Source organism: Tinamus guttatus, unplaced genomic scaffold, assembly GCF_059628265.1.
Source record: "Tinamus guttatus ecotype Peru unplaced genomic scaffold, ASM5962826v1 Tinamus_guttatus_pri_ptg000649l, whole genome shotgun sequence".
NCBI classification, from domain to species: Eukaryota; Metazoa; Chordata; class Aves; order Tinamiformes; family Tinamidae; genus Tinamus; species Tinamus guttatus.
In genome coordinates, this window is record NW_028289183.1 from 3,261,194 (window position 1) to 3,279,992 (window position 18,799).

At 44.6% G+C, this 18,799-nt stretch overlaps 2 protein-coding genes across 3 annotated transcripts; one reads left to right on the forward strand and one right to left on the reverse strand.

Annotated features, from left to right (window-relative positions):
* Positions 1-1,597: 1,597 nt before the first annotated feature.
* GPS1 (G protein pathway suppressor 1) lies at positions 1,598-12,166 on the reverse strand. Of its 2 annotated transcripts, none has more exons than XM_088535978.1 (14): positions 12,085-12,166; positions 10,408-10,500; positions 8,851-9,032; positions 8,020-8,184; positions 7,695-7,830; positions 7,459-7,536; positions 6,984-7,044; positions 5,964-6,049; positions 5,426-5,520; positions 4,244-4,349; positions 3,800-3,880; positions 3,534-3,671; positions 3,166-3,300; positions 1,598-2,412 (listed from the first exon to the last, which is right to left on the reverse strand). In XM_088535978.1, the coding sequence occupies exons 1-14, from the start codon at positions 12,115-12,117 to the stop codon at positions 2,338-2,340; spliced, it is 1,464 nt and encodes a 487-aa protein (XP_088392104.1). In that variant the 5' UTR covers positions 12,118-12,166; the 3' UTR covers positions 1,598-2,337. The 2 variants fall into 2 exon arrangements, with proteins under 2 accessions (XP_088392104.1, XP_088392105.1); XM_088535979.1 differs by lacking the exon at positions 12,085-12,166 and adding an exon at positions 11,512-11,694.
* Positions 12,167-12,405: 239 nt separating this feature from the next.
* RFNG (RFNG O-fucosylpeptide 3-beta-N-acetylglucosaminyltransferase) lies at positions 12,406-18,140 on the forward strand. Its single transcript, XM_088535911.1, has 8 exons — positions 12,406-12,792; positions 13,657-13,705; positions 14,170-14,272; positions 14,619-14,772; positions 15,706-15,791; positions 15,880-16,045; positions 17,025-17,110; positions 17,321-18,140. Exons 1-8 carry the CDS (start codon positions 12,406-12,408, stop codon positions 17,385-17,387), a joined length of 1,098 nt encoding a protein of 365 aa, XP_088392037.1. The 3' UTR covers positions 17,388-18,140.
* Positions 18,141-18,799: the final 659 nt, after the last annotated feature.

Here is an 18,799-nt window from a genome sequence, read left to right on the forward strand (position 1 = left end):
GCGGGAGTTGAGCAAAATCTAGAGGAAATAGTCAGACAGCCCTGACTCACGTCTAGGAGACTCTAGTGCAACAGCAGCTTCCTTCTGAGGTTACCCAAAGAGGTAGGTACCTGCCAATAGCACCACACAAATCACACATCGAGCTTGGAGAGCACCACGGAACTGCTGTTCTGAACTGTAAAAAAGGGCCATCCTACTGCTCAAAAGAGGTTGTAAGCACATTTATCTGCAGATTTAAAAAAAAAAGTGTTATTTTTGTCTTGCTGCTTTGGGATACAGCAGAATTCCCAGTTTAATGCACAGAAACCACTATTGCCACCTAGTGGGTTTAATGCCCTTACAGAATACTCACTTCAGCCACATCCCAAACAGGCAAATGAAGTTCTCACAAGAGCAGACAACTGCCAGAGAGCCTCAAGGGAGCAAGCTGAAGAGGCAGAGACCTTCTGCCAACAACTTACGTTTCCTCCAGGAGAAAATCTGCAGGATGGGACACAGAAGTAGCCAACTAAATCCAGACAGCTGAGGATGTGCATCAGAAAAGATGGCAAACGAACACAATGCACTGAATGGGGTTACAAAAACTTTTCAAAAACAATTAGGAACTCTTCCTTAGAAACCATATCACTGCCCCATTTGAACTAAGAAGAAAGTATCTGAAAGCAGCAAATTTTAAATACTACAACAGAATGTAATGGCTTTGCTTCAACATGAACAGAAGGCCTTAATATTTCCTAACAGTGCTACAAGGTCTAGCAATAATTTACCTGAGGACTCAACTTGCCTTTCTCTCAAAAATGGCCATCACCATGCCTGACTCAAAGTTCTTGATTAAGTAGCTCCTTTTCTCTCCTCCAAAACGTGGTATTTTCTCTATGCCAAATAGAAGATATTTAACCAAAGATCTCACAGGAACTATTGCTTCCATTTTTGGCACCTAAGTCACAAAGAACCAGAGGGAGGGAGCACTGCTGCAGTTCAGCAGCTGTGTGCAAAAGCAGCGCAGGGATTTGCTGTTAGACCATTTCCTCAAGCTTTCTTCTCCGTTCATCCAAGATACATCTCCAACCAAATAGGACGTGATCTGCCAGACATCATCAAGCTTAGCATAAGAACAATGACTTGAGATAAATATACCTAAAAAAGCAACTTTAACACAAAACTTCACACACTACAAAGCTTTTTAATCCTGCAATTTAATGCACTAGAAATAACAGATTTAAAAAAAAAAAAAAAGAGCACATGCATTAACAATAACATCTGTAGTCAATTGCCAGTCCAGCCAGATCCAGCTGGATGAAAGTTCCTAGCTTGCCTTATGCCACAAGGCCGCAGTGACTTGAGAACATTCAGTGCCTACCTCCTTCCACTCCCAGAACTGCACACAGACATGCAGGGCATCACCTCGAATCCCTTTAGGAAAGGGTTAGCCGAATACACGCGCCGGAGAGCAGGCGCCTGGACTGGCTGCTTTCAGTTCTGCCCCAGGACTTGTGTGGTATTTTAGGGCATTTATCCATGCTGACAGAAACAACTTTTGCACATGTTGGAAAACAATCACACGCTGTGGTAGGAAGACCGGACAAACAGCAGTACCTGCATAAGGTAGAGATTTACTGCTATGGTAACACTGACCCCAAAGCCAAGTCATGTGCAGGTGAGAGACAAATTAAGAAACAGGTATTTCAAAAGACAGGCCAGACAGAAGGAACCTGGATCCAGGTGAACACAGCAACCTCAAATACAGGCCTGTGTCCGAATGCGTGGAAGCAGTGCCATGTGTTCAGATATAGTAAAAAAATCCTTAAGAGTTTCTTGAAAGAATCTTGTCTCCCATCAGAACTCTAGCTCCATAACCAAGAGCAATGCACTTAAGAGTTTATTTGAATAAAGAGAAAGCAGAGCACTGCTCAGAATCAAGGCAATATTTTAGGCCAGCAAAATTCATCTTTGATAACACCTGTCCATTCAACTTAACACTATTTATTTTTGCAGCATTGAACCAAGAAAATTAATAGCAGCTGAAAAACCCTCTAATGAGCATCTGTATGAATAACCTAGCAATTGTTCACAGAGTTGTGGATGAAGGAGAATGGAGGGAGATGTCCTACCAGCACTGAAATGACAATCCATTGCAAGGATTCCACTTTTAGAAATAATTTTTCCTACGAGAATTAAAGTTACTGGAATATTTGTATTATCCACCATCAGCCCTGACCCTCTCAACCAAGCAATAGTGAGGGAGGCAGGGGCAGTTTGTGAAGCTCAGCAGTTTTTGCGTGAGATACTGGATACAGTCCTGGAGGGACCATTTCTTTTGGTAGCACATGAAGCTTTTCACATGTTGGTGCTCATTCGGGACTGGCTGTTAGCTGGAGTAAGCTCCCCTTGGCTACCTTCTCTTGGAGGAGACTGCAAGAAGAAGACCAAAATACATGCTAGTTAGTAACATGTGTACATATGCTACAGGGAGCTTCCAGAGAGACCAAAGGAAACAGATGAAGCACAGCAGGACAGCAGCAGCAGGATAATAATCAGGGTTTTCGCGAGGTTTTGTGTTTATAATCTTTTTATAGTTACTGTTCACAAGAACTGGTCATAATTAAGTTAAATCAGATGTTTAAAAGCACTTTTGTTTACTAATTACAAGATGCAGTGAGCCCAAGTTGAATCAAAAACCTGCTGGCTTGAATCTTTTCTGGCATTTAATTATGAGGGAGATTAATGTACTACAGAAAAACAACACTTTCTGCTGCAGGTGGCCTATCCTCCCCCAGGGCTTTCTTTTAGAACTGCATTCTAGAAGGAATAGTTCAAACAAAAAAGCTTTTTTATTTCTTCTGTTGAAAAATCAAAGTGAGTATTTTTTCTTTATTTTGGTAAGATAAAAGGTAGGTGTACCAAGAATTAGCCAGAATCAATTAGACAGAAGCAACTCAAGAGTACAGGCTGCACAGTACACTCTGCATTGCAGAAGTCAATGTATTAGCTAGGATTTCTTGTTCCTTCTGTATTTATTATTTAATATAGTAAGAATGTGTCCATGAGCACAATAAATCCACTCCCCTCCAGAATCTTCAGCTCACCAATGTTTGCATTTTCTGTTAGAAACAAACAAACAAAGTAGTAACACTGCTTCAGATTCCACATTTAACATGTCCATACCTTGACATGTATCTGGTTGCGCAGGACTGCTGCCCGCAGGATCATGGCTTTGGCACGTCGCTGGAACTCTTTGCCCATTAGCAAAGACTTCTCAAAAGTGGTGCTGCGCTGGTCTACGTCTCGAGCATAAAGAATCTGTAACCAGAGAAGTGGATGCAGGAGCTACGACAGGGTTCCAAACCTGGAAACCCTTTCTGCATGTTGGAACAAGGCTGAGGAATCAGGGAGTCTGAGTTTCCATGCAGATCCACACTACTGACAACACCAGTTACTAAAGATAACTTCAGAATCTCCCAGGAATGAAGAGTTTCTACATACTACCACAACTGCTCACTTCAGCCCACAGACTGTGGCTCAGGGGCACTAACCTTACTATGAGAGTCTATTCTGGCATTGATCAGTCCCTCCAGGATCAGCTGAGTAAGTTCATCTTCCAGAGCAGCCACTGTGGTATTAAAAGCAGTGGCCATCTTGCGCATGTCTGCTGACACGTAGGGGCTGAAGTACTAGGAACAAAGAAATATTTATTTGTCAGGCTTACTCCTCACCCTCTAAAACACCATAAGAAAAGCAATTAGGAAGAGACTGCCTATCTCACTGTTCATCTATCTCTCCGGTTTACTGGAACAATTACCTGGATAAGGGCACGATTTCGAATTTGGGTATAAAGTGTCCTGACGTGAGGTGCTAGGTACATATCCAGCAGCAGGTTGTCCTATGAGTAGGAAGCAGAGAAGCAGCACAGGAAAAAAAAAAAGTATTATTCTTATGTTCTTAAACATGCATAGATATATACTTAAATTTTAAGGATATTAATATTCACTACAGCAAGACAAGACTATAAAATAAAATATAATAAAAGAACATTATATATAATACATATATATAAAATTTCTCCTCATCCTCCCTTACCACATTACTCACAATGTCCATTCACCAAGGAGAGGCAGAAGGCACAGCAAAAAGAGCTCAGCATGGAGCACACTCCTAGTAGCTACTTTTAATATTCAATTCTTACAAAAGGCCAGAGGAAGGAGACTCTTAGGGTCTGTTCCCACCCTGTTCCCCCGCAACTTACCTTCATCTCATCCAACATCTTCAAGCATGAGGCATATTTGGATTCATAAAATTTGAAGATGATGTCACGAACCTGTGGCTCCAGCTCCAAAAACAATTTGAAGGAGCTACAGACAAACAGGCAGCGATCAGACGGACTGTGGAACCCACCAAGACACCCCAACAACCTCACCACTCCAAATTACATGGTTACAAACTCTGACCATCATTCGAGACTTCAAGAATGTACTCTCTAACCTACCAAAGAACCATTTTCAGCAAAGCAGGGAGTCTGGAAGAGGGAAAGGCACAGCACAGCATCAGAGCTGTGGCAAAGGAAGACAAGAGACTTTGACAAAACAGTAGTAGAAATGTTTGTCTGTGCAAGGCAAGAAAACAGGCGGGTTAGGTCAAAGTCAAGACAGACCATGAGGAGACAGAGGCAACACTGGTGTTGGCTGCCTTCTGTGCTAGCCTGCTTTGTGTTCCCTTTCAAAAGCACAACCTCCTCTAAAGTATAGTATGCCACAGGTAGGTTCAGCATGGAACTGTCTCAGGAAAATAACACATTTTAAATGGGGGAGACCTTTGGGACGCACATCCTTTCTCAGTGCTCTCCCAATTCTCCATCCCACATTTCTGAACTGTGGAATGTTACTTTATGAACCAGCAATAAAAAAATGCCAGGGTAATCCTCATTTTCCACATCAGTTTAAAATTACTGCATCCATACCCTTAGCTATCAATAACTTAATATCAGAATCATTTAATCTATGATGCACAACTGTCCATATTATTCCAAAACCTGTAAGTCTGAAAACCTTGCATATTTTGCAGTTAGATTGTCATCTTAACCGATGTTGTATTAACAATTATTAATTTGTAGTAATATGATTAACATACACCAGAACAAGTTATAACATAAAGGAAAATTATCTTACAGTTGCCTTCTATAATGCTATCTCACTCTGATTTTTTAGTTATGACCTGGATTGGAAACTTCTGTTATATTACAGAAATTTCAGCTATGATTAACCACTCTGACAGTGAAATCTCACCTAACACTAATTTCTAACTAGGGCCGAGTGCTTCTTTCTCCTCCATAAGGGACTACTACTCCCATCTGAATCTGTTCTCAAACTAGAGTCCATGTCCCAGAAGATGTCCTGTACTGTATAAAGTACCCTCAGGGCATCACTCTCACCTGCTGGAGATAACATTTCGTTGCAGTTCCTGCCGGTCAAAAGTAGCAAGGGCACAGAGACCACCATACACAGCCACATTGCTAGGAGATAACAGCTAGAAACAGAGAGAGAGAGAGATCTGAACTGGAGCACTGTCACAGACTACCAAAACGGCAGAAGTCTAGAATTAGGTGTCCTACCCCAGGCATGCCAAATGCAGCAGAAGCCCTCAATGTGCTCCCTGGCATTCGTTCAGCTTGAGGAGCGAATGGCCACTGCTAGCAGCAGAAACCAATGCCAGCAACCAGTCTTTTGACTGGACTGCACTGGTGCACAGATCTCACACAGAATACCCATGTGACAGAGTAGACAATTCCAAGAACTCAAGAGCAGAGGGGTTTTGGGTTTTTTGGTAAAACATGGTTCAGTGGTTCATAACACCCTCAAACCATGCAGGAGTGCTGTGAGAATAACTACAGCATCTGAATTTTACGATCTACTCCTTAGGAGAATTACATCACTTCCAAAAGCAACACACAGTCCCCTCTTGGTCCTTACCTCAGGGAAATCACAGTGATCAAATGATGCCAACAAGAAGCACTTTGCTGCTTGTTTGTACTTTCGAGCAGCTAGTTCTGCCAAGCCTGAAACCCAAAAAAAAAAAGTTAGTCCTCTGCTAACGATAGCATACGAAGTAGTAGAAAATGCAAAATCTATGGAGCAGAAAGGGCCCCACATGACTGCTTGTGACTTCACTACTCAAGTAAAATAGACTCTTGGCCAGTATCTGGCATCTTGTAGACAACATTGACTCACACTGGCATCATCTCTGAAGAAACTTGGGGAGTGGAAAGAAAATTCAAAACCTAGCCACAGTAGTTCTATCTCAGCTTAGAATCATAGAATCATCATGGTTGGAAAAGACCTTTAAGATCATCAAGCACAACCCATTGCCACCATGTCTACTAAATCATGTCCCCAGGCACCTCAGCTACACATTTCTTGAACACTGCCAGGGACGATGACTCCACCACCACCCTGGGCAGCCAGTTGCAATCCTTGACCACTCTTTCTGATCGATGCCTGCTTCACTATCACCTCCTTTCAGGTAGTTGCAGAGAGCAGTGAAGTCTTCCCTGAGCCTCCTCTTCTCCACCCTGAATAACCCCGGCTCCCTCAGCCGCTGCTCACAGCGTGGAGTAAAGGGCAACTTCTACTGGCTTCTGCTGGCTACACTGATACAAGCCAAGCTGCTGTTGGCCTTCTTGGCCACCTGGGCGCCCTGCTGGCTCACGTTCAGCTGACTGTTGACCAACAGCCACAGATCCTTTTCTACTGCGCAGCTCTCGAGGCACTCTGCCATAAGCCATAGTGACTTTAATATTTCTGCACTTGAAATGCAGAATTTTAAATTCTGTATTACATATTTCAAGTTAATATTTCTGCATTTCTGATGAGAAAATGACATATTGCAAATATAAGAGAACAAAGTAAGGACATGCTGCTATCAAAGAGCTCTATGGAGAGCTAAAAGAAAGATAGGCAGACAAAATACAGGAAGCTGAGGGATTCACTCACCTGCTGCACATTTCAGTTTAGTGAGAATTGCTTGTGTCTGACTGTCTCTTTCTCCTCTTTGCTAGAGCATGGAAAAAAGCAGTAATGAGCAAATAATATGAAAACCTTTTTGATTACAGCTGTCCTTGGGATAGTTCATCCTATCGGTTACCGTAGCGAACTCAAAATCAAGATAACTACATTTTATCTTTCCTGGAAGCTATGGCAAGAGCTGAAATGGATACCAAGAATGGAAAATCTCTCTACATTTATCATAAGTTATATCTCCTAGGCACATATTTGGAGGTAAGCAGCAATGAACCTTAAAAGGAACAGTATGTAAGTCACAGAATGGACAGATTAGAGGAAAAACACATTGAGAAATCAAAGAAGTCTTAGAGGGAACTAATCCTAAAAAGAGAAAGGAAGAGATTCTGATAAAAATTTTGGAGACAAAAAGCAAAGGGAAAATGCAAGTTAAAAAGCAGAAGCTTACCTCTGCAATTTCTGGTGTAGATTCAGCCTTGCTTACATAGCTCAGAACGTGAGACCAATTCTGGAGGTAGACACTGACCTGCAAACAGCCAGAAAACCAGCACAGATCAAGGCATGAATAAACAGTGATACTTGCAGAAGCTCTGCCATTACAGATGCAAGAGGTATAACTGGACACTAATGGACAGCACAACAGGTGTCAGAAAGACTCCAATTATTCTCTGCAAATCCTCCTACCTTAATGACATTGAGACACATGTTAATAACATGTTTAGCACTGGTGCAGTAATCACGGGCTCGCGAGTAACATTTGAGAGCGTTGCTGAGGTCCCCACAGTCAAGGTAATGATCACCTAAGTCATCATGGCCTCTCCTAGAGCACAGGAGTTAAAATACCAACTCAGAAGGTACAGAAAAGAAAGGGAACACAGAGTCACAGCTTGCTTGAAACAAGTAACTTGTCATACTGACCTAAGGCACTGAATGCAGCTCACTGCCTGTGTTAGATGCCTAGAAGAGCAAAACACTCTTCCTTACTTCAGCAGAGCCTTCTACATCTCACCTGATACTCTCCTTAATGGAGTTCCCTTTGTAATTTTTCAGATCTGTGTCCAGTTTCTCCAGCTTAAGAAGAGCTTTTTTGCGTGTAGCTTCTACCCATGCTGTGTCAAGAGGAGGGGGTTCAATCCCACTATCAGGGACAGCATCAGGCGTGTTCTGCAGTTCTCTGAAAGCAAAGAGTTTGAACTTGACTAATATGCTACAAGCTTTTCTAGACAGAGGCCTAAGTAGTACCTGACACTGTTATCCGAACAAATGGTACTTCATAAACCAAACAGACTGAAAAGAAAATAAGATAAGGAGGAGAAAGGAAAAGAAACTGCTGCTATGATTTGCAGTGAAATATCAAAAATGTAAAGATGGGAACTACAGTTGGATAAGTGAAGTATCAAAGGAAATCATCATCATTACCATTAATAGTAAAACTGTCATTAAGGAAAAACATGGCAATGATGCAAATATTTAAATAAAATGTTAAATTATAAACACAAGAACATCTAGAAGAAACTCCATCTCCAGAGTTTTCCTTAGAGGGAAGTGTTCATTAATATCTGAAGCAGTTACAAGGACTAATCTCACCTTGCCACCTACCTGTAGACCTTTAAAACATTAAGGCTCCAGAGCAAAATAGTAACTTTTCTGTGCATATTTAATCTTCAAAAAAGCATCGTATCTTAGGCCTAGAAACTTACAGTTAGCTCACTGCTACCAAATCCAAGGACCAAATAATTTGTATAAGCAACACTCCGCTATTACGTGCAAAGTTTCTTCCTGTGGCATATCTGTCTTACTGCAAAGCCACTCTCCCATGTTCCAATCTCTTTCTCAGTACCTGGTGGCCTCAGACAATTTTCTGTGGATTTCCTCGTACACATCAACATTGAAAGTTCTCTGGACAAACGACAGTGCCATCTTGAGAGCCTCCACCCGCAGCTGTGGGCAATGATCAGCAATAAACTGCAGCCGCTCAATTCGCATCAGCCCGCTGTAACTCGAGGCATACTGCTCCAAATCCTGCAAAAAAAGACCTCGTCTCAGAAAGCAAAGTTGACAACACTATCCCATACTGTGACTTTGTCCAGATTTCATCCTTTGAACCAAAGTTTCCGAGGTCAGACACCAATCCTTGAGAGTAAACAAATCTAGCAATATTCAAGGCTAAATATAGCACTTGGGCATCAGGAAACACTGGTTCAAGTTGGTCGTTCACATTTAATTTGTTCTCTCCGTGTGCCAAAATTAAGATACAGTTATTGATGTCAGGAACACTTTTTGTAACATGACTCTTCTGTGATTTAGTGGAAGAATGAACATACTCTAAGACTGAAATAGCACTGTCTGCACTAAAGACCTGTCTTTAGGATTCCTGCCTTATTTGCTGCAGAATCCAAGAAATGCAAAACCAGGAGCATTCCTTCTTCCAGTGCTTCATGTTTGAGGCTGCACAATACTCCTGAAATCTCTGAGCAATTTCAGCTTTACTCCTTGGCTCTTTGATTGTCAAATGGGGATTATGTTCCTTTACATTGTATAGTTATGGCGAGAATAAAATCCCTAATATTTGTGCAACATTTAGATGTTATACTAACAAGACAAAAAAAGAAGCTGTAAGTATAATTACATCATCGTTCTGTCTTCAAAACAGAATTTAAATGCAATGAAATCAAAGAAGGTATCAGCTCATACACTGAGCAAAAGAATTAATGAGGGCTGTGCAGAAAACAGTAAATGACCATATGACAACAGTATTACAAATTACAGGGACAACAGGAACGAATTGATTCAAAGGTTATATGAGATCCAGACTTTTCAAGCGGAGTGCTTTATTTTGCAATTTTTATGATGCTTTACCACTTCTTTTGTTCGTTCCTATGGGATTCATCTCCCACTGTTGCAAAACTGATGCACAGAAATTGTCCAAAATCTCAGATCATTTATTAAAAATTGAAGAAACTGACGCAAACAAATGCAGTTCTTAACAACCTGACAGCTCTGTGTATCTTAGACAGCCTCCAAAGCATCAAGACACAAGGAAAGAACTCTATCCTAATTATATACTTCACGCTGCTGAACTTAGCTCTGCAGAAAAGAAAAGGACACACCTTTAAATAAAAACGTGTCTATAAGTAATCAGAATGCAATCCATATCCAACAAGCAGCATGCAATAAATATCAGCATATCACATCCTCCTTCACCTGACGACGCAGTACGGAGCAAAGAGCTACAGAAAATGTCACTGTTACTTTTCTAACACCTTGCTTACAAGACAGCCCAGTAACTTCTAAATAAAAAAATGACAAGGAGTAAAATGAAGGTGCCTTTCAAAGACCTGAACGGAGGAGGCCATGCTCAAGAAATGAAGCCCTTCTGCCCTCAACCAGCACATACCAGAGTGGGGTTTTCCACAACGTAGTTGATATCAGGTGCATTCTGCTGATCTTCTTGAGGATCTACGTCAATCTGCATAGGCTCTACTGCACCCTGGAATGGCAAAATATGGTCAAAACTAGCTCACTACATCTGAGCAGGAACCACTATGGGACTCAATCTGTTAAGCACCCACCTAAACCCACATGAAATTACAAAAATGAAATAATATCCTTGACCTTTTAGACGTATTCATGATTCTTCTGTAGCAACGCCATTCCTCAGCATGAAGTTTTCTCTATAAAAAACCCCATTAACTCTCACCTTTTACCAGAGTATTTTCCTTTTAGAAGCTCATCGAGCAAGTATTAAGGCATTAAAGTGAAGGGGTCAGCACATCTGATGCTATGTAGCATCTCGGGGTGCATGCTAGATTTCAAAAAACTAAGTAGGCTAAATTCCATTCCTCTTTCTTGAGGAAGGGTGTGGGGTTCACCCACTGCCATCTCACACACTGATTTGACTCGAGTGTCCAAGATTTAAGAGAAATCCTCCCAAACTTGAAGTAAAGCAAGGAAAGTATATATAAGTTTATGTCAAAATTTGCCCTTTTATTTTTATGGGGGACAGGGAGGACCAAAGAAGTCTACTTGTCTATATTACCACGCAGGACAGCAGCATGGCACAGTATTGCTTAGGTTACCACGTACCGAGCCCATTACTTTGCCCAACTTTATCTAACTTACTTCTTTGCTTAATTGTTGGTGTTGCTTTTTTGGGGTCGGACTTGCCTACCACAGAAAAGTCTGATCTATGACTTGGACTCCTCAGGATCCAGTGTTACAGGACTGAAAAATAATTCCAGCTGGTGAAACACAGTGACTTGTGTCCTGCCACCCTGGTGGGCAGCACCCTACTTTTTTTTTTTTTTTTTTCCTGAACTAGCAGATAAGGAAAGGCACACGCAGGGTAAAAGACTCGCTGGGAGATACAAACTGAGATATTTTTAGACTAGCTATTCGCCTCAGAAAGGAAAGGGTTTATTTCATAACTCCTCACGAAGCACACCAAACGCTTGCTCCCCAAGGCGTGCTGGGCCCAGAGGAGCAGCCTGTTGGAAGGTACCTCATAGAGCATCGTACAGGCTGACAAGCTGGCGCTCAAGCTGAAGTCTCCTGCCGTGCTCGGGAGGAAGAGATCTGACCTACTGCTGCAGGGGGTGCAGTACAGATCTGTCACTGACGAGGAAGCCGAGGTGGCTGCTGAGCTATCCCTCATCCTGTCCTGACTCTCTGCACCCCCGCGCCCTGACACAGAGCTTGCTGGCTGCTAAAGGCAAGAGACACGGTTAACCCGCGGCGAGCACCCCTGCACCGGCTCCCGCCGCGGCGCGCCGAGCCCGAGGCACCCCGGGACTGCGGCGGCATCCCGGCTGCGCGTCTGCCACCGGCAGCAGCACGGAGACCCAAGGGGGCACGAGGCGGCTCCGCGCTGGGCCGCGCCAGCCGGCAGCAAGGCCGCGTCGCCCGGGGGCCGGGCCGGGCCGCACGGGGCCGGGCCGCACGGGGCCGGACCGAGTCGGGGCCGCGCAAGGGGGCCCAGCCAGGCCGGGCCGGGCCGGGCCGCACGGGGCCGGGCCGAGTCGGGTCCGCGCGAGGGGGCCCAACCGGGTCGCACGGGCCGGGCGGCGGCCCCTACCTGCAAGTTAAAGACCTGGACGGGCAGCGGCATCTTCCCCTCGCGCCGCCGCCGCTTCCGGCTGACCTCGGAGCGTCGAGCGCGGGCCGGGCTTCCGCTTCCGGCTGCGCGCCGCGGCCAGACCGCATCCGACAGGTGAAGCCCTTAAAGGGCCCGCGGGCCGGGACCGCCACCGTCGCCGCCGGGTCGGGTCGGGACGCGCCGCCCCGGGGCCCGGTTCCTCCCCCTCCTCCCGTCCGGCGCCGCTCGGCCCGGCCCGGCCCGGGGAGCCATGTGGCGGCGGTGGCGGCGCGGCGGGGCGCCGCCCGGCGGGGCGGCAGCATGAGCGGCGCCTGCGGGGGGCCGCGGCGGGCGGCCGCGCTGCTGTCGCTGGGCGCGGCGGCTCTGCTGCTGCTGCTGCTGCCGCTCCCGCCGGCGCAGCCGCCGCCGCCGCCGCCCCGGCAGCCCCCGCCCGCCGCCGCGGCCCCCCGCCCGCCGCAGCCGCCCAGCGCCGCGGGGCAGCAGCGCCCCGGGCCCGGCGGGCGCGCGCGGGGGCCGTGGCGGGGCCGCCTCGCCCGCTCGCCGCCGCCGCCGCCGCGGAGGGGCCGCCCCGGCGGGGAGCGCCTGCGCCTGGAGGACATCTTCATCGCCGTGAAGACCACGAGGAAGCACCACCGCTCCCGGCTGGAGCTGCTGCTCCAGACCTGGATCTCCCGCGCCCGGGGGCAGGTGAGCGCCGCGGACAACGGCCTCGTCCCGGCGGTCGCGGCCCCGCAGGGCGCCCCGGAGCAGCCGCCGATCCGGCCTGGAGCCAGCGCTGCCTGTTGTGCGGGAGGGGGAACAGCAAGTGGTCACGGAAGATCTCCGGTGCTCGGGACCCTGGGCTGGTGGTTGGGACAGAATAGCTCTGTGATGGAGACTTCTGTAGGAGGGGGAAAAAAAAAAAAAAAAAAAAAAAAAAAAACAGAATTGGTTCCCCTCTTTAGGCTTTTTCATTACACTTAAGCGTATTAATGCTTAAATTGGGGCAGGATGCTGCTACCACCTAACGCTCTCTGCCCTGACTCCCATTTCTTTTAACTTGCTTAATAGTTGTAGGATGGCTGCTGGCCAGTGAAAAATGACAAGGAGGGGAGAGAGAGAGAGAGAGAAAGAGGGGGGAAGAGAGAGATGGGGGAAGAGAGAGGGGGAAGGGGTGGGGGGAGAAGAGAGAGATGGCAATCTCCAATCTCCCTCCCTCTCTCTCTCTCTCTCTCTCCCACCAAGACCATTGTCTTTTGTGATGGAAAAATCATTATCTGTACCCTGAGATACAGGGAGCAAAATCTTGGATGTTTTGTTGAGGTGGCTTGTTCTGGTTTGCCAGGCAGAATCTTGTCAAGTAAGGCAAAAGCTAAAGGTTTCGTGGTTTTTTTTTTTTTTTTTTTTTCTCCTCCTCTCCCCTCTCTTCCCTCCTCCTGTCCAGAGAGGGGAAAAAAAAAAAAGATAAAATACTCATAATTATGACTTGCAACTGAGCGAAGTTTTTAATAGTCTTTGAAATCCTCCGAAAGGAAAACGCTGCCCCGCACACTTGTGTTTTCTCTTCCACAGACATTTATATTCACTGACTGGGAGGATCAGGAACTGCGCCTAAAAGCAGGTGAGCTGTGTTGCTTAGATGCATGCTGTTTCGTAGAAGGCCTTATTTCATGCTGTGCAAGCAATTGGGGAAGTTAAGGGGAAAGTTTCACAGGAGAAAATATAGCTTTTACCACCTGGACAGGATCCCTGGAAGGTGTGGAATGTTGTTCACCTTGGCACCTATTTCCTTTCTGTTAGTAAGCATCAGTCTTATCTGGTTGAAGATTATATTGGGCATTTTCTTTGCATGCTGCCTCAGTAATTATGTGCCCTGCATGCTAAACACTCTCATGCACTAAGCAGTTGCCTGCCATGTGTACAGCCCATTAGCTGGCCTGACTCTACATGTATGCTGCATGTATGTGATGTATGCAGTTCACAGGTAGATTTCTAGTGGCAAATGTGCCCTTCTTGTTCTTTTTTATTATTATTTTTGGACTGCATATGAGTCCTAGACTTGACAGACTGATATCTATTTCCTAGGGGACCATATGATCAACACCAACTGCTCTGCTGTCCACACCCGCCAAGCTCTCTGCTGCAAGATGTCTGTGGAATATGATAAATTCCTAGAATCTGGGCAAAAGTAGGTAAATCATTATTCTCCTTGTTCTGTTTCTTACAGTTCTACCTTTACAGGAAACTTCAGGATCCTCCTCTGCTCCAGTAAGGAAAGTAGCATCAGCTAAAGCTTAGTGATGAGTGTTGGGAAGGGAGCAGAAAGCAGTGTTTATAAACAAATATAATCTAAAAGACTACAAGAATGATAACCTGGATGGGGTTCTTCGTTTTAGCATCTTTCCACGGTTAGAATCTATGGTGGTTTCAGTTTCCTAACTCGGTTTATGTTCCAAGCCCAAAAGACTAAGACTTGTCTCTAAGTCTCAGTTCTTTGACACTGCTCCGTAGTAATTTTGTTTGTTCATTTGAAGGTGGTTTTGCCACGTGGACGATGATAACTATGTGAATCCACGGACTCTCCTGCATCTCTTATCTGCCTTCTCACACAGCCAGGATGTTTATGTGGGGCGACCAAGTCTGGACCACCCCATTGAAGCAGCTGACCATGGTCAAAGTGATGGATCAGTAAGCAAGTTTTGTAATAAGCTGAGACGTGCTGACTTTTCAAGCTTGAAAAACCTTGACAGTTCATCAGAGCCCCTACAAAAACAGCTGACTTAATCTGAAAGCAATGAATCTGCAACTGGTTGCTGTCAGAGACAGTATACAGGGTTAAATGGACACTTGCTCAGATCTCACATGTGCTCCTGTACAATGTCTCCTGGGTGGACGTTTCTACCTTGCTTTGACTCTTTTTCTTTAGGAATCCGTGGTGTAAGTGTTTGAAGTGATTTTATTTTTTTTTCTCTCTCTTTAAGAGAGTAGTATCATATTGGTTCATGGTGATACCAATCTCAGATGGGTGACAAACACATGCTGGTCATTTTAAGGCATTTCCAATCCTGAGTGGTCACTGACTGGGTTTCCAGAAATGGAGGCAAGCACATCTCGGTCAGAGGCTGAAGGACAAGTTCTTACCATGTTTCTTGTATTGACAGTCCTAAAGATAAATCCACAGTCCAGAAAGGCAGTTATAAAGCAGCCTGTTAGAGAAAGCTCTGTGTAACAAAATAGTCTCCTTGAACTTGGAGCCAAGCAGCTAACAGAGTGCCTTTGGTTTTCTAAGGAAGACTGAGCTCGCTGTAACCCTTGGCCGGAATAATCAGGGGAGAGCTGCAGTTGGGTACAAGTGGCAGTAGAGTTTCCCATTTTTGTGTCAGCTCCATCAGTTGTGTTAACTTGGTGGTCACTTGGAACCAATTCCAGATGGAGTTTCCTTTGAGAAAACAACCTGCTGGGTTTCTACCAGAGTAAAATAAGGTTAATATGTAGTTTTGTTCTGATTGAAGTGCAATAGCTGCTATCTTGCTCAAGTTTCCCTCCCTATCCAGCCAAAAGGTGAAAAACTGATTATCAGTAACTTGTACATGTTTGTTTTTTCTTGCTGCTCTTTGGAAGACGACTGTGAAATTCTGGTTTGCCACGGGTGGAGCGGGATTCTGTATCAGCAGAGGTCTTGCCCTGAAGATGAGTCCCTGGGCTAGGTAAACACTGCTCATAGCTGAGCTTCACTGATACATCTGGCACAACTGAAACTTTATTTGATCATGTTTCCTACATGCCACCTTACAGCCTAGGTAATTTCATCAGTACCGCAGAAAGAGTGCGTCTTCCCGATGACTGCACTATTGGCTACATCATTGAAGGGCTACTGGAGGTGAAGCTGCGGCACAGCCCGTTGTTTCACTCACATCTGGAAAATCTGCAGAAGCTACAAGGTGAATCTGTGCTGCAGCAGGTAGGATTAAGCTTCATATCCTGTCCTTACCTCAGTCCCGTCAGAAAGAATGCTTTCTATAGACAAAACTTTCAGCAGAGAAGGATGTCTGCATAGTTGCTCAGAGCTTGTTATTATTTTTTATTTTTCCTATTGCTTTTCTATCACTGTGACACTTTCGTTAAGGGACAGTAGATGGAGCTGTAAGGCTATCCAGAAGTTTTGTCTGATGGATATTTGTTGGCATCATGAACAAAATGATTGATGTTGTTCCTATGTGCTTATGATTTCCTGGTGATTTTATTACCCAGCAAAAAAGTACCTCTGGAGCCAAGTTCCTGCATGAATACCCTCTCTTATGTTAGTGAAGTTGTCGTAGGTCAAATATGGCCTTTTGTTGATAGCTTTTTTTTTTTTTTCTCCTCTCTAAAACTGTAATAACTAATCCAAAATCCAGGAGGTTATAATCCAGCCGAAAACAGTCTTATACATGTACCTGCAAATACCTTGTACTTCTCAATACAGTGCCTTTTGGGGAAGAATAGCACTAAATCGAAATTCCAGACTTTTAAATTTTGTTGACAGGTTTGGCATATGGTAGTCATTGGCATGACATTTAACGTCCAAGTGTTTCTGTTTTCCCTCTATGCTAATACACTACTACTTGCAGACTTCAGACAACATCTGGTGAGAATTAGCTTTTCTTCAGCTGAAGGACTGGTGCTGCTGTGAAGCTTACAAATGTAACTGACCTTATGTTTCAGGGTAATGGAACTTTCAGCTCTTTATTCTCTCAGATATCCTTTGAATGAACAGTGGTTTACTTGACAGCTACCATTCAATGCCAATATTACTTATGTCAGGAAAAGCTAACTATCTTTCACTGGAAAGCTATCACTCAGATGAGACAGGAGTCTTTCTTCTCAGTAATAATCCTGCCTCTCCCTCCTCAGTTATTCTGCTTGTGTGACAATTTTTGAATAATTATTTGTCTTTCCAGGTAACTCTAAGTTATGGGGACCCTGAGAACAAACACAATGTGGTGAGTGTAGGAGGAGTGTTTGGCCTGCAGCAAGATCCAACTCGGTGAGTGTCATCTTCCAAAGTAAGATCTTCCTGCTCTGTTTATGTTTATCAACTGCAAAATGATCAAATCCCCTGATGGGGTGGTTTTCTCATGCTAGCTCTTATCAGTCTGCCAAAGACTCAGCTCTGTTTCAGCTGCACATTCAATGCTAATATGTTCCTAGTCTGGAGAACTGCAGTCTCATATTGTTTTGTTTCTTTTCTTCACAGATTTAAAACTGTCCACTGTCTTCTCTATCCTGACACTATTTGGTGCCCTACTAAGAAGATATCTTAATCTTTGACCAGTTGTTGGCACTTTTATCCTACCTACTCTGCTTAAGACAGGAGTTCTTGATGAATTCTTTTTTTTTTTTTTTTTTTTTTCCTCCCCTTCTGGGAGGAGGACAAATACCCACAACGCAGAGAGACAGACTGTATTTACAAAAGCAAGACTTTGATCGGATAATTATGGCAAGAAGTTGTGGTTTGTTCACCTGCTGCCTGGGACATTCTAGAGAGAAAAACTCTTTTACTTCTTGTTCTTTGGTCCCTGTGTCTCTCATGTGAATCTGAGCACGCATACTCAGAATGACAGCATTGTTAGGTCTGTTACAGGCTTTTATAGGCAGCTGTCTTAAAGCTAGAGTGTTGAAAGAGATTGTAGTCCCCATGGTGACGAGAGATGTGGGAGAAGAATTTTCACTCGTCTTTCTTGGGAACAGAATTTTTTAGAGCTTCTGTGGCCTGGTATATTAAATTGTCCCTGCCTGCGGCCAGTGCAGGGTCTGTTTGTAAACACCAGGAATCCTAGAATTGCTGGGGCCAAAAGCCTTTGCCGTGGAGAAGCCCTGTGTGAGCGGGCTCAGGACCTCGTAGGAGCTGCTTGCAGGGCGCGTTCTCCCCAGTAGTCCATGAATGTACCTCCCGTGGAGGTGATGTCAGACTTGGCTGTCTTACCAGGTGAATGGTAGTGGCTGTTGATTATGATGGTGGTCTTTCAGGTCCAAAGGTGGCTTAAACTATTCCCTTGATATTTGATACTGAGGGGGTGGGAAAACAAAACAAAACAAAAAAAAGGCTACATGGTAATCACTTCTGCTTTGCCCACAGCAGGTTATGTGAGCCAGAGCATGCTCAGTGGTTGAAGTCCTGCTGTAGCCTTTGCTGTCTGTCAGGGAAGAGGAATGGTAGATAGCTGTAATGCCCCAAGGAAGTCTGATTTGAGGACTTCTAATTGTATGGCTGTGGTTCCCCTATTTCAGCTGAAATTAATCTTTTTGAGGTCTAGGTCTGTGTGTACTTTTACTCTACATTTTAATGTTTAAGTAAATAGTTCATGTAATCAATAAAAGGAGACTGCACATCTACACAAAAGCAGAAGTTTGCTGCTGCTGCTTTTGAAATAAACTAAGTTTTTTCTTAAATGGAAGAAAGGGAGCTCCACGTTTTTACTTTTCTGTTAGCTTGAACTTGACTACGTACACTCCGTACCTGACATGGTGAAGAGCTGCATTAGGTTACTTTGCTAAACCACTCTTCATTCTCAGAGACTTTTCAGAAAATACTTGCTGGCTACTAGCCTTAAAGTCTGGGGCAAATCTAAGGGAAGAACAACAGAATGATACTGTTAATCATAGTTTCAGACTGTACAACTAAAACGTCGATCTAGCAGGTTTCTAAACTGCTGTGTGTAGCTATATTGAGGGC

What these genes read in the sequence shown, in the direction of transcription:
- GPS1 (XM_088535979.1), bottom strand. Translation starts at nt 11,664, where the DNA reads ATGAGGGATAGCTCAGCAGCCACCTCGGCTTCCTCGTCAGTGACAGAT. An exon ending in TAAACTGAAATGTGCAGCAG is followed by an intron (nt 6,050 to 6,983) that starts GTGAGTGAATCC and finishes TTTGGGTTTCAG; the next exon opens with GCTTGGCAGAACTAGCTGCT. An exon ending in GAAATCGTGCCCTTATCCAG is followed by an intron (nt 3,672 to 3,799) that starts GTAATTGTTCCA and finishes CTTTGTTCCTAG; the next exon opens with TACTTCAGCCCCTACGTGTC.
- RFNG (XM_088535911.1), top strand. Translation starts at nt 12,406, where the DNA reads ATGAGCGGCGCCTGCGGGGGGCCGCGGCGGGCGGCCGCGCTGCTGTCG. An exon ending in TTCCTAGAATCTGGGCAAAA is followed by an intron (nt 14,273 to 14,618) that starts GTAGGTAAATCA and finishes GTTCATTTGAAG; the next exon opens with GTGGTTTTGCCACGTGGACG. An exon ending in CTGCAGCAAGATCCAACTCG is followed by an intron (nt 17,111 to 17,320) that starts GTGAGTGTCATC and finishes TTTTCTTCACAG; the next exon opens with ATTTAAAACTGTCCACTGTC.